This window comes from Notamacropus eugenii, chromosome 6, assembly GCF_028372415.1.
Source record: "Notamacropus eugenii isolate mMacEug1 chromosome 6, mMacEug1.pri_v2, whole genome shotgun sequence".
In the NCBI taxonomy this organism is placed as follows: domain Eukaryota; kingdom Metazoa; phylum Chordata; class Mammalia; order Diprotodontia; family Macropodidae; genus Notamacropus; species Notamacropus eugenii.
Genome location: NC_092877.1, coordinates 33,489,312 through 33,503,499, shown reverse-complemented (window position 1 = coordinate 33,503,499; position 14,188 = coordinate 33,489,312). Strand labels below are relative to the sequence as shown.

At 40.8% G+C, this 14,188-nt stretch overlaps 1 protein-coding gene across 5 annotated transcripts in view; it reads left to right on the top strand.

Moving 5' to 3' along the window:
• The first annotated feature begins 3,487 nt into the window (after window positions 1-3,487).
• Window positions 3,488-14,188, top strand: part of USP47 (ubiquitin specific peptidase 47) — a 105,925-nt gene continuing 95,224 nt past the window's right edge. For 4 of the 5 annotated variants that reach the window (XM_072619424.1, XM_072619422.1, XM_072619423.1 and 1 more), the window contains exon 1: window positions 3,488-3,803. In XM_072619424.1, the coding sequence (XP_072475525.1) occupies window positions 3,765-3,803 (39 nt within the window). In that variant the 5' untranslated portion in view covers window positions 3,488-3,764. The remainder of the gene's footprint in view (window positions 3,804-14,188) is intronic. The other variant, XM_072619425.1, reaches the window with a different exon arrangement.

Sequence of the window (14,188 nt, the reverse complement as noted above, 5' to 3'; positions counted from 1 at the left end):
AATTATTCCTTCTCATCTCTGGCATCAAGTTAAACCCTCTGGAATTTAAAACTCTTCTAAATCTGGCCCCAACCACCCTACCTGGCCTTTCTCTTCCTTATGCACTATAGGGTCCAACCAGACTGAACTCCTTAGTGTTCCTCATATATGATGTTCTATTTCATCCAAGCCTGGAATGCATTCCTTCCCCACCTTTGCCTCTTAGAATTCCACAGAATTCTCCTTGAAGATTGGGACTATTTCACACTTGTATTCTCAGCACATATGTATTTTTTTAACTTGGAAGATGCTATAAGCCAAGACTAAAGGGAAGGGAGAGTTGGTGCATAACTTTTTGCTCTCAGATGATTGTACTCTATGCAACCTCTGAAGTTGAGATGCAACAAAGTATGGACAGATTCTCTGCTGCTTGTGCTAATTTTGGCCTAATACCAAGAAAACGATTCTCTGTTTTCTCCATATCACCCATAAGTGGAACCACTGGTTACAGCAAATGGAGAAATTGTGATTGCTGTGGATCAGTTCACTTACCTTGGTGGTATACTTTTCAGGATGTCCACAGAGATAATGAGGTTGACACATTGCCAGAGCTAGCTCAGCATTTGGCAGACCCCTGGACAGTCTGCCAGTGCCATGCCAGAAAACTGAACTGCTTCCATTTGAATTGTCTTAGGAAGATTCTGCAGATCACCTGGCAAGATAAGGTACCAGACACTCAGGTCCTTTCTCAAGCTGCAAAGAGAGCAATTCTGATGGATTGGCTACATAGTTTGAATGTCATATATATGTTTGCCTAAAAGATTATTTTATGGAGAACTCACCCAAGCCAGGGGCTCACATGGTGATCAGAAGTGATACAAAGACATTCTCAACGTCTCTCTGAAGAAGTCTGAAATCAGTTATGAAAAATGGTGAGTTGTGAGATACTGGCAAGGACCATCCAGCATGGTGTGCCCATATCAAAGAAGGCAGTGTGCTCTATGAGCAAACCAGAATTTTGGTAGCTTGCTCAAAAGAAATATGAGATGTGTAAAGTTAGAAATGTCTCCCTCCCAGGTGGTCAAAGGGCCTCTTTGTGTCTCACCTAGAGTAGTCCTCTGAGCTCATATTGGTATGATCAGCCACACCCAGATAATACTGAACCTTGACCCTTGACATCGTAATGTCATTTTGGTCCTTTTCAAGTACAAAAGACAAACAGTAACAGCATATGTATTTGTATTCTAGTACATTTCTTGCAAATAGTAGGTTTGTTAATAAACGCTTATTGATTAACTCATCGATCTTTGGTCTAGAGAGGAATCAGAAGTGACTGAATGATAAGTTTAAAGCACATGTAAATTTGTACAAAGTGGACCCCAAAGCAATTTGCTAAAAAAAATTTTTTTTAAAAAAGGCTTGAGGCTGGGCCAGAGAAACTTTTGACATCCTGTACAGCATAAAAAGAAGAGATTAGCTAATGTCTTCTACTGATAATGGATCACAATGCAAGTATATTCCAAAGCTTCTCCTGAGCATATCATTTTTGCTAATTTGAACAAGATTTTAGCAATAATAAAAGTTTTATTAGAGATGAGAACTTCACTTGATCGGTAGATGGTCCCTGAAAGAGATTACCAAAGGGACCCCATGAAGATCTGCAAGCCATTTGACCACTAAGGATGGTTTTTCAGCACACTTCCCTCAATTAATTCAATCGTCAATATTTATTACATACTACATTTAATGCATACTACATGCAAAATATTGTGTTGACCTTAGGGTAGGAAGTGCTAAATTTGGAGTCAGAAGACTTAGGTTTGAGTATTACCTCTGTAGTTTACCACCCATGGGACACAACCCCTTACCTTCTCAGGGTCTTAGTTTGCTAACAAATGAAGATACTGACTCAGAAGACCTCTAAGAGTCTGCCTCGATTTAATTTCCATGATGAGTGAAGATCTTTTCCAACCCAGTCCATTACCTCCTAAAGGGCAGAAACTATTCCATAATTCAATCCAAATAAGGAATATCTGAAAACCTACTATGTGCATTCTTAGATACCACAGAAAAGACAAAGAGGGAGGTCACCAACTTAGTGACCCTGGAATGACGAGCCAGGACATTCTACGCCCCAGAAATGGTGAAATAAACCAAGTCGGTGCAGAATTAAGGAAGTACCAGACGGAAGGAGAGATGCAAAGAAGATTAAGAAATATATGCGGGCAGGGGAGAGAGGGTTGATCAGGGAAGATAATTATCATTCAGTCACTTCTGGTTCTTCTCTAGACCAAAGCTCAATGAGTTAATCCACAAGCATTTATTGACAAGTCTCCTATTGGCCAAGAAATGTACCAGAATACAAATACGTATCTGTAATTGTTTATCCTTTGCACTTGAAAAGGACCAAAATGACATTACAGGCTTGACATTTAAAGTCTAATTTCTTTTGTAAAGAATCTGGCGCCACCCAGAACATTTCAGAATTGCTCCCTCTTTTTAAGGGGGCCGTATGCTTCCATGTTCAGCCTGTGGTTTCATGTATAAGGGAAATCCTAGTGCGGAAAATCCCTCCTCCAAAACTAATGCATTTTATCCTGTCAGAAAGTTGCTGGGGAGACTTGCCCATTAGACTTTGAACGCCTAGAGAGCAGGAGCTGTCTTTTTTGCATTTCTTTGTACCTGCAGCGATTAGCACAGCTCCTGGCACAGAGCAGGCTCTTAATTGTTAATTAACTAACGGAGTTTAAGTGCCCCACCCTTGGTCATACTGCTACACTGTATCAGAGGAGGGCTCGAACCCTGATCTTTTGGATGAGATGGTCAGGCATCTCTTCGACGCACGAGTCAAGAAAAGATCTCGTTAGTTACAAAATAACAAAACCCATCACACTGTACTCCAAGGGAAGGGCCGTGCTTCTTGCCTTTGTCTTCCCAGCGCTCAGCACAGTGCTTGGCACGCAATAAGCGTTTAATGAATGTTTGCACCGTCCACAAGAAGTCTTTCCCTTATTTCTCATGCCTTCCCTCTGTCGATGATCTCCGGTGGGCCCTGTGTATGGCATGTCTGCATATTATGGTGGGCACGTTGTGAGTCCTCGAAGGCTGGAGCTGTCTTTGACCTCTCTGCATCCCCAGCACTTGGCACTTCGAAGGCGCTTAATAAATGTTGACCGACTGCTCGCGGACTTGATTTGACTGCAACCGACCCGAGCTCAGCAGCCAGGGAACAGAGAGGACCGTGGCCGCGGGGCAGATGGGCAGGTTCTCAGGCGCCCTCACCGTTACAAGGAAGCTACCGGACGGAGAAAGCGGAAGGAGGGGGCCGAGGCCTCAGGCAGGCGAGGCAGGGCCCGGGCTGGGAGGGGGCGCCCCATTCTCGCTCCCGGGGCCCGGCTGCTCCAGGACCCCCCGCAGGGGACCAGCTAGGTAGCAGCCGCCCCCTGGCCCAGGAGCCGGCCCCTCGCGGGGCCCGGAGCGCTCAAGTCTCGCGAGAGCTCCAGCCGCCATTTTTCCATTGATCGCTGTCGTCCGGGGGAGGGGCCGGGCGGCGGCGGCAGCGACGACGACGACGACGACCAAGGGGTGACGACTACGACTAGGGTGACGGTGACGGTGGGGCTGCCGTGGGTCGGTGTCTGCGCGCTGCTGTCCGAGGCTCCGGCCGAGGCCTCCGCAAGTGGCCGGGGTCGGGGCGGCGGGAGAATGCCCGGCTCCGCCGCTCTCTCCTGAGGCCCAGAACCGCCGCCCCTCGCGTCGAGTCGCTCGCGGGCCGAGACTGAGCCATGGTCCCGGGCGAGGAGAACCAGCTCGTCCCGAAGGAGGTGAGCGGGAGCGGGAGCGAGGGGGCCCGGCTAGGCCCGCGCCGCGGCCTCCGGCAGCCACCGGCCTAGCCGCGGGCCCCGCGTGGGGGGCGGCCTCGGCCCCGGAGGCCCTCTGCCGTTCCGGCCGGGGCCCTGGGGACGCCTGCCCGCGAAACCAACGGGCCGCGGGAGAGGATGGAAGCGGAGGGCCCGCTCTCGCGGGGAAAGGCTGCTGGGAGCCGGGCGTTTATTTAATTAACTGACGGGTCCGCCGGCCCTGGTGCAACGGTGCCCGGCGGCGAGAAACGCTCATCGCGCTTCCCGGGGAAAGCGAGCGCGGAGGAAACCTCGGGCTCCCGGGGAGGAGCGGGGAGCGGGCCGGCCTTCGCCCCAGTCGGAGCGCGCCGCCGCCGGCCTGCGGGGCTCGGGGAATGCCTGCTGCCTGCGCTCCTGCCCTCCTGCTGGGGCATGGCCGGGCCGAGGAGCCGCTGCTTTAACCGCCCGGGGGCCGGGGCCTTCTCGGCCCTCCCAAGTGCACCGAATAGTTCCTTCGTCGAGATTTGACCCTAGCCACTTAGGGAAAAGGCATTTTTAGCATCCACGTCGTTAATGTGGACGTTACGAAGTAAAACTTGCATCTACCTTTAAATGACGTTCGTTGACAATTCCTTTATGGATAGGTCTGTATCTATAGAGATGTCCCTGCTAACATACGTCTACGTAGATGTATAGAGATCTGTATATAGCCAGATAATATCTACATAAGTAGATATCTCTAAGTATACATCTACGTGTTTATAAATATATACAGATGTGTGTACACATGCATATATGTTGGGTGAGTAAATGAAGCGTTCTGTAAGCACTTACTCTGCTGGGGGATGCAGACAGGAAAGGAAGAAAGACTTTGCTGTCTAGGAGCTCACATTCTTGCGGGGGAGGGGGAAGATAATACATATGGAAAACTTCAGCTGTCAGATTTTTTTTTTTTAAGACAAATAGGCAGAAACACACTGCTGGAATTTTTTGGTAGTAATGGAAATCCCTATCAGTGACTTAAATGTTGTATTAGCTGGAGTATAGTTGCAGCTTATTAACCCTCTGTTACATAGTCCAATGACTATGCTAAACTCTACCTGTAGAAAGAAAAATTGCCAGTCTTTGTCGAGGGATCTTAGAGATAATTAAATATTTAGTGATGGGTAATGCTTATTTTCTTTGTAACATCCACCACCCTCATTGCTGATTTTGTTTTGGTTTTTTGCCAGTGGGTCAGAATATGAGTATTTCTGCAGTGGGCAAATGTAAGAAGTGAAAATTCAAATTAAGTAGATTTAATAGTCTAATTTGGTGTAGTTTGATATACTTATACCCTTAACACCTACTGTATAAATGGAGAGCCAGCCCTGTAACAGTGCTTCTTGTACCTTTGGGAATTTTTTAAAGAATAGGTACTCTATCAGTGACGTTGATTCCTTTCCCCTTGGGTCTTCTTTTCAAAATCGTTCCCCCATTTATGCCCTAACTTCTGTCTTTCTGGTGACCACTCATTACATACACGCAGCTCTCCCAAACTTGCTGGCCTTTTTCTCTTCTGGTTTTCACTGCCAGATGAAACATACAAGTTGACTACGGTGGCTACCTTTATTCCTGATCTTCTCAAACCTGATTCTAACTTCCATATCCTAGTCTTTACTAGAATTAATTCTTAAAAGGCCAAGGCCACGATTTACCTCCTAGCAATTGACATATTCCTTAACTTTCCTATTCCTTAACCTCCTTGAGTTCTCTTGAGGCTGTTGATCCTTTTACTTCCCTGTACTCCACCTCCAACTCTAGCTTACCATAATTTTTGTGTTGTTTTCCTGGTTTTTCCATTGACCTCTCCTTCAGTGCCTAGCCCTCCAAGAACTCTTTCTCTGTACTCCCCAAATCTCACCTTTTTTGTGCTTTGAACTGTCACCTCTATAGAGGACTTCAGATCAAAGCTGCTAGGTACTGCAGCCTATCGAATGCTGAGCCTGGAGTCAGGAAGACCTGAGTTCAGATTCAGCTTTAGACATTGCCTAGCTGTGTGAACTTGGGCAAGTCAGTTAACCTCTGCCTCCGTTTCCTCATCTATCAAATGTGGATAATAGCAGTTTTTGCTTAGGGTTGTGAGAATCAAATAAGATGATCATTATAAAACACTGGGCACAGTGCCTGACACATCGTGAGGGCTATATGAATGTGAGCTGATAATATTTTATTCCTAACAACAGTAATAATAATCGTGTACCTTTCCAGCCCTTTGATCCCCCTACCACTCCTTAGTCCCAGGCCCATGTTTCCAGCTGCCTGCTAACCATTTCCATTTGGGTGTCTCATTGTCATCTTAGATTCAGCATTTCTAAAGTGGAACTCATTTTCCACTCACAGATGGAAGCTTCTCTTAGCTTCAGGATTTCCTTTAGTGTAACTACCATGCTTTCAGTCACTCAGCCTTCAGATCTTTTATTCATCTTCTTCCTGAATAGCCAGTCAGTCAGTAAATACAGTCTTCACAGTACTGGTGGCATCCTCTCCATCATCGCCATTGCAGTTCAAGCCTTTATTTCCTTATTGTTTTCTTTCCGTCAGGTCTCCCTTCCAGTTCATCCTTCATTCTTTCACCAGGTTAATCAGCATGAAGTAGCCATTCCCTTGTTCAAAATCTGTCTTTTACATTAGCTGGAGCAAACTGCAAAATTCAGTCAAAGCTCTCAGTAGTCTGGTTTAGGCCTCAGCCTGTATTGCTTTTTATCTCCCCTTCTAAAACCTTGTTCCAGCCAAACTGGTTTCCTCATTATCTTTTCATCGTACTTTGTGCTGTTTAGCCTCTAGACTTTTGTTCTTCTTTCCCACTCCTCAGCCTTCTTCCTAATCATATTCTTTCAAGATTCCATTTAAATCCTCTAGTCTTCATTAATCCTCCGCCTCCCTCCAGAACTCTTATAACCCTGTTTGTACAATTAATTTGGTGATTAATCATATATTACTTTGTAACTCTTCTGCTGTTGTCATAAGCTGTTTGAATTTTACATTATTTAACTTTTCATGTGTTTGTCTTAACTTCCTGAACAGGGATGGAGAGACCTTGTAACTCTCTTAGGCCTAACCCTACTCTTTGCACCCTGTAATAATAATTGCTCTTAATAAATATTTTTTGATTCTTTTCCTTATATTACTCTTAAATTTGAAAAATTGCACTTCCCTTTTGAAGGACTATGACTAGAACAATGCACATACTGTGAAAATTGTGTTTATTCATTGGTTGGTTTTGCTGAACTGCTTTTTGTCTCTTGTTTCAAGGGTGGCTCATGGGGTATTGTTGGGAGGGATATACTCAGAAATGAAGGTGACGTAAAAACAGAAGTTACCAGTAAGAATGTTTTTAAAAAAAATTTTCTACATTCTTTGTGTTTGTGGTTTGGTGATATTATTTTTTCAGTCTTTAAGTACAGGTGGTTTTAAACTTTGTCCTCTTTTGCAAGAAGTGCATGTCATAGTTACAATTTATTGAATGCCCCACTGTTTGGATAGCACTTCACTATGCCGTATCAGGATTTGACATAAGTAAATAATTCATATCTTCAAGGGTCTTAACCTAGCTGAGAATACTGAGAATACAGAATATATATGTGTCCCAAAAGTCTTAGTGCAGTACTAAACCCTAGAACCTTCAAATTTCAGTAAGACTTTTGGGATACCCTGTATAAATGCATACATACCAAAACACTTTGAAGATACTTAGCAATAAGTCAAAAAATGTTGAAGTAATGAAAAGTTAAAAGTAATAATGACATGGTATGGGTAATGAGAAAATCTTCCTGGAATAGATGTGCAAACTCATGTGGGCTCATCTTTTCTATTATTTTCATTCAAAAAAAATCATTATTTCCATCCAGAGTTGATATCCCCTGAGAATCTCTTTAGAAGAACAAGTCAATTTTGTTTTTGCCTTTCACCTCCAAAATTATTTTATAAGTAACCCATCATTCGTAGCAAGGGATAAATATAGAAAATGGCATTTTGGTGCCAGTTTCCTTAATTAAATTACTTAAGGACTTGTGAATGATATGCCATTACTCAGGTTTTTGGGTGTTGTGGGTTTTTTTAAAATTTATTAGCTCTTACCCCAAATAATGGTTTCTGATTTTTACCAGATGAGGGAAGGATTTGTTGATGTTGTTAGGTCATTTCAGTCATGTCTGACTTTTCATACCCCTTTGGGGTTTTCTTGGCAAAGATACTGGAGTAGTTTGCCATTTCCTTCTCCTACTCATTTTGCAGATGCAGAAACTGAGGCAGACAGGGTTAAGTGACTTGATCAGGATCACTCAGCTAGTGTCTGAGGCTGGACTTGAACTCAGGTCTTCCCATGCTCAGTGCTGTATTCACTGCACTACCTAGGTGCCCCGAGAGAAGGATACCAAAGAATAATCATTGGACTCTAGCCCATATTGGCTAAGGAAGTTGGGATATTCTGCTTGTTTTTAGAATATGGTAATTTATTTATTTCTTGGAGAGGCAGTGTAATGTTAGGAAGTGAATGTAGGATTTAAAGTAAAAAGATCTAGATTGTAATCCTGACCCTGGTCAAGTCATTTAAACTCTCTAAGCTTTAGTTACCTTATTTGTCAAATGAGAATAATATATTACCTACCTCACAGGGTTGTTTGTGAGGAAGCCTTCTGTAGGCTTCTAAGTTCTGTACACATGTGAATTACATACACACCTACAGATATGTGTGTATGTGTGTATGATATGTTCATACTTTTAAAATTTCACCCACTTGTTTTTCTGTTATTTTGCTTCAGTTCTGTAGTGGCATGAGGTTTTCACTATTTTGCAACAATAATTTGTCATTTTAAAATATGCTGCCTTGTCCTTACTTTGCTTCACATGTGTAAGGCTTGAAAACTTGTTGAGTACAGCAATTGGTTCTTCTCTGCTTGATCTCCCAGTGCAACTAGCTTTATATTAAGCGCATAATGGATATTTAGTGAGTGTTTGTTTTCGTCTCTTCAGCTTTACTCCATCCCTGTGTTAACAAGTTAAGAAGTTAAATGGCCAAAAAGATAAATTTTATACTAATGCTTTGGTGAATTTTAGGAATCATATTGTTTCTATTACCTAATTTTTCAGTAGGTTAAATGAGGGAACCTACAGAATGAATTGGAAGAAATACATCCGTGTTTAACTTTTTCTCACATGGATACTTTGTCACTTGTTTTCTCATGACTTGGGTAATTCACAGACCCTCTTTGTGGCCTATTAAAGCAACCTGTAAATGATTTCCACCTTCCTGGTTCCCAGGTAGATTGTGAAAGTTATTCATATGTGTGTGTAGATATATCCCAGGGATTTATTTTTTCACAACTTGTTAATAAAATAGAAAATCTACTTTAATGTTGCCAAACTCCAGCATAGTGTCCAACAAGTGCTCTCCGCATTGTCTGCTCAGCATAGTTCAGTCTGCTGGTCAGACTCCCTGGGAAGGGAGTGAGTGCTTTTTTACCTACTTTTCCACATCCCCTAGAGCCATTTCTTTTTTCAGTATTAAGGCAAACAGAGTAACTTGCCCAGGGTCACACAAGCTAGTATTTGAGGCTGAATTTGAACTTAGGTCTTCATGACTCCAGGCCCATCACTCAGTCCACTGAGTGACCTACCTGCCCCAAAGTGTTTGTATTCCAAGCATTTAGTATAGTGCCTGGCACATACTAAACAATAAATGCTTTTTAATTCTTTCATTTGTGGAGTCCAGAGAAAAAATTATTTAGATGCTTTGCTTTTGAAAGCTAAACTAGTAGAGCACAAGATCTGACCTATAAGGCTTTGAGTATGGACCTGGTGATGGCACTGCATGTCCATAACTCTCAAAGACTGTATGTTAAGGTCAAGAGAAGTTGCAGTCTATGTTGACAAGCTATGCGGCACAGTGGATAAAGCTTGGGGCCTAGAGTCAGGAAGACCAGAGGTCTTGTTCTGTCCCCAACGCTAGCAGTTCTACTCTAAGCAAATCGCTTAACCTCTGTTTGCCTCAGTTTCCTCATCTACAAAGTTCTTGTCACATGGTAAGTACTGCATAAATGTTAGCTATTATTAATTGGCATTATTCACGTTGATTAAATTGTGGATCTTTGAAGTATTTTTAGATAAAATAATTTGAGATTGACAAATAATTTTAAGTGGCTTTTGAAAAAATTATATACTGAAGTGGTATTTAAAATGAAGAGATTTTGTATATTTTATGATGAAAAGTAGACAGTAGAACTAGATTATTTGTTTTTGAGACTGGATCTCCTTCCAGGGCTAGAAATTCAGTGGCCACATAGGCTCATCCTCATGCTGATCATTACAGAAGCTTTAACCTCTTCAGTTTTTCCACTCAAGGCCAGTTTACCCCTCTGGTAGCCCTCTGCTCTTGGGGACTTACCATATCAGTGCTAGATTTGCTGCTGACATCCACACTGACTTGAACTCTATCATAGCTCAGATTCTGTAAACTCAAGCAGTTCACCAGCCTCTACCTCCACCACTATACTAGTCCTTTTGTTGTTCAGTCATTTCAGTAGTGGCCCACTCTTCATGACCCCATTTGGCGTTTTCTTGGCAAAGATACTGGAATGGTTTGCCATTTTCTTCAGCTCATTTTACAGATGAGGAACTGGGCAAAGAGGGTTAAGTGACTTGCCCAGGGTCACACCTAGTAAATGTTAGCATCTGAGGCTGGATTTGATCTCCTGAAGATGAGTTTTCTGAAGTCCAGCACTCTATTCACTGCACCACCTATCCTAGTCCTAGAATTTGTTTAAAGAGGCAAAGGAAATCATCCTTGAAAGCCACAGGGTTGAACAGTCTTCGTACTCAATATAGTTTTTTGCTGTGAACTTTGAACCCCTTCAATCTTTGGTATTTATTTGGTTAAAATATACAATAATATTTTGAAATAAGTGTTGTGACTTTCTAATAAAGAGCAGTGGAGTTAGGACAGCTAAGTGACATATACCAGAAAGAGGGTTTGAAATTTTAGAAGTTTGGATGTCCTTGTTTATTTTAAGTAAACTTTTATCAGAATTTTCTGTCTGAAGTTGAGTGGGGACGTTGTATATGTGATCACAGGGGTGAGGTTGGGGGGGTTGTGTTATGAACTTTATTGCTTATTTGAGTACTTAACAATGGCAAAAAAAATGGCCTTTGTAATGTGCTCATTAAATGCCTTTCTTGACTCAAATGAAATTTCTGTGTTCTTTTTATGTAAAGATATTTTCCAAATTAGCTTTGGGAAACCAAAATTTCTGAATATTCTCATGCTCTCTAGGTTAAAGACATGAGCTTTTGAACATAAGTAGCATATTTGCTTATTACTCCTTCCTTTCTTCAGATACTATATTATTATAACTGCGGTCAGTTTTACAGTGCACTATCTCAGCTTCAGAGCTTTTTACCATAAAGACTGCTCAGGGGTTGCTTTAGTGCTTTTGTCTTCATTTTTCTTTTCTCCCTTCCAGACCTACTACTCGCAGGTCTTTTTGTCTGCTTGTGGGCCTGCGGTATGCCAACCCCATGATAGAAATACACTTCTTCTGCCGGTTTGACAGGCTTCCTCTTATCCATTATTTAAACAGTTCCAGAAAACACCCTTCCTTTAAAGCTTTGAGCAAAGTAATCATTTGTGTACTTTTTATTCCTCACCTCCCTCTCTTCTGAACATCAGTTAGACGTTAGTACTGCATAACCTATCACACAGAAGCCGCTGTCAGTATAAAAACTTCACTTGTCTGTTTAAGTTGTGTATTTCTTTTTGATGGTAAAGTTGTATGTCTGACTTTTTAAGTATTTAAAGAGGTGTTTAGTTACTTGTAGGGCATAGAAATATGGAGCTTCTATTTAAATGTTTTTCAAATACCTGTTCTGTGTCAGACACTGACACATAGAAGTTGCTAAATATTTTACTCTTTTTTTGGTGATAATTCTTTGCTAATGAAAGGAAATAAGTGAAATATTTTTAGATGCAGTAAGGCCCTTTTAAGGAAAAGAAATGGAAACTATTGCTTTAATTTTGACCTTTTTTTTTGTTTCACTTTTATGAAAATGTTGATAATAACTAGAAGGTTTTAAACACATGTTCTTCACAACAACCTGTCAAATAATGTAAATACTATTCTCAGTCTTCATAGAAGAGAAGTGGCTTGTCTGCAGTCGTATCTCAAGCCTACAGATAGGCTTCATGTGCAATAGAAAGAGAACTGGATTTGGAACCAGGAGTACTAGGTTGGAGGCACAGCTCTGACTCCTGTCAGCACTATCATCAGACTGGCCGTCTCTGGGAGCCCCTGTAGGCTTCAGATATAGGATGGCAAAATGATTTTCTTGGTTTCACAATAATAAGGACTAAAGGGTCATGGTGAACTACTTACATATTTGTCCTGACGTAAGCAGCCCCAAACAAAGATTGTGTTTTAGAGAAAACAAAATTTCTTTGAATTCAGAAAGCTAGGTAAAATAATATTTTTTTATTGTCCAATGCCAATAGGCATTATTTTATGTAAGTCAATTTTAGGAAGAAAGTGCAGGATGTATTTAGACCAATATAGTATATTTAAGTGCTACTGTTGAAACCTGCTTAGTTTGTATCTTTATCTGAAAACAGGTCATATCTTCAATATACTTTGCAGTTAGGTTTTCTGAAGTGAGGAAGATTATTTAGGATCTTTTTATTTATATTTATGAAGCATCAGAACCACTTCTTTTCCCTTTTAATTATTGTGTTTGGTTTTTAAAATACTTTTCTCGAGAAGATATCCTCTCACCTTTAACGAATGTTGCCGTTTTTAATCTTGTCCTTTTTGGAGGGAAGGGAGAGAGGATAATTCTAATGTCTTAGCTTGTACAACATTGTTAAAAGAAATAAGGTGCTAAGATTTCATTTAAATATATAACAAGAAACAGATATTCGAAGGAAGAAAATGGTTTTTAGAATACTCTGTTCTGTTAAGTTTGGAAAGCACATGAAAACTATACTTCCTCCTTTACTTCTGTGGGGAAAAAGAAGGACAATTCTTTAAAGCCTTATATATTATATGCTAATAAAAAACTTCATCGTAGTCTTGTATCTCCTCTCTAATGAGGGTAGTTAGCAGGTTTGAAGTTATGAATCACTGCACTGAAAAGCCATTCAGTTTAGCCTTTGTAGTTTGAAAGACAAAAATGTACCAGAGCTGTTGAACGGCTTTTTCAGTATCACAAAGTATTTAGGAACACAAACAGGTTGGAATCCAGGGAAGTTTTTTTTCTAATTTGCCAGGCTATCTCTTAGACAGATGTAAAAGCTTAAATATACCAAGTGGAGAAATTGAACTTTAATTTTTTTACCATAAAGTAAGAGCATTTTGGTTATAAAAGTAGCGTGCTATCGCATACTTTCCAATTTATGTTTTGTGCATCTAAATAGAATATATGGTAATAGACCAAATAAACTCAACTTCAGTTAACAGCAGTTATTAGAATATCTGAGAACATGTAAACAAAGCCTTTCACTTGCTGAGTCATTACTTGTCAACAAGGCCCTCCTCACAAGAAACCTTAACTGTAATCCAAAAGAAAGATAGCTGAGTAGTAACAAAGGCCAGTACGTTGTTTTAGATCCTGAAGTTAATCGAGACATGTCCAGTTAGTTTAGTTACCTGTTTACTAAGACCAGTGTTAGAAATAATAAACTAAAGACGAAAAGGATATAAAGATGATAGGTATAAACAGTTGAGAAGGGTAAGAAAGATTGTGCTGCTTGATAATGTATCATGATTGGATAATATGCTGCTTCATTTGATAGCTAAAAGCAGTAATTAAGGCGAGTAGAATAAGGAATATTTAGCTGTTTAAAGACTTTCTTAAACTTTTCATCATTTTTCTTTAATTTGACATTCATCTCTGGTATAGGCATATGCCATCTAATATTAGTTCCATTGAAACATAAATTTAGTAAGACTTTCTAGGAGACAGTTTCATGATAACTGTGTGATAAATGGGTAGTTAACCAAGTCATGTCAAAGTGGAATTTCTTGGCCTTCCAGCGGGGCTTAGTTATAAGATAGGAATATCATTTCAGAACTTTGTTAGTTGAGTTAGCCTTAATTCCCGGTTTCCATTTGTGATGGATGACTCCACAACTAGATCAGAGGCCCCCAAAGGAGAAGGCTCATTTACTTCTTTGTCTCTCTCAAAGTGTATAGAATAGTACTGAGCACATAGTAGAGTCCACATATACGTAATTTTTAAAAGTGAACTCATTTCTGTTTTACTGTAGTAAGTATAATATAAATATATACTTGTACTTTTTATCCAGTTAAATGCTTTTATAATTTCATAATAATCTTCAAAAT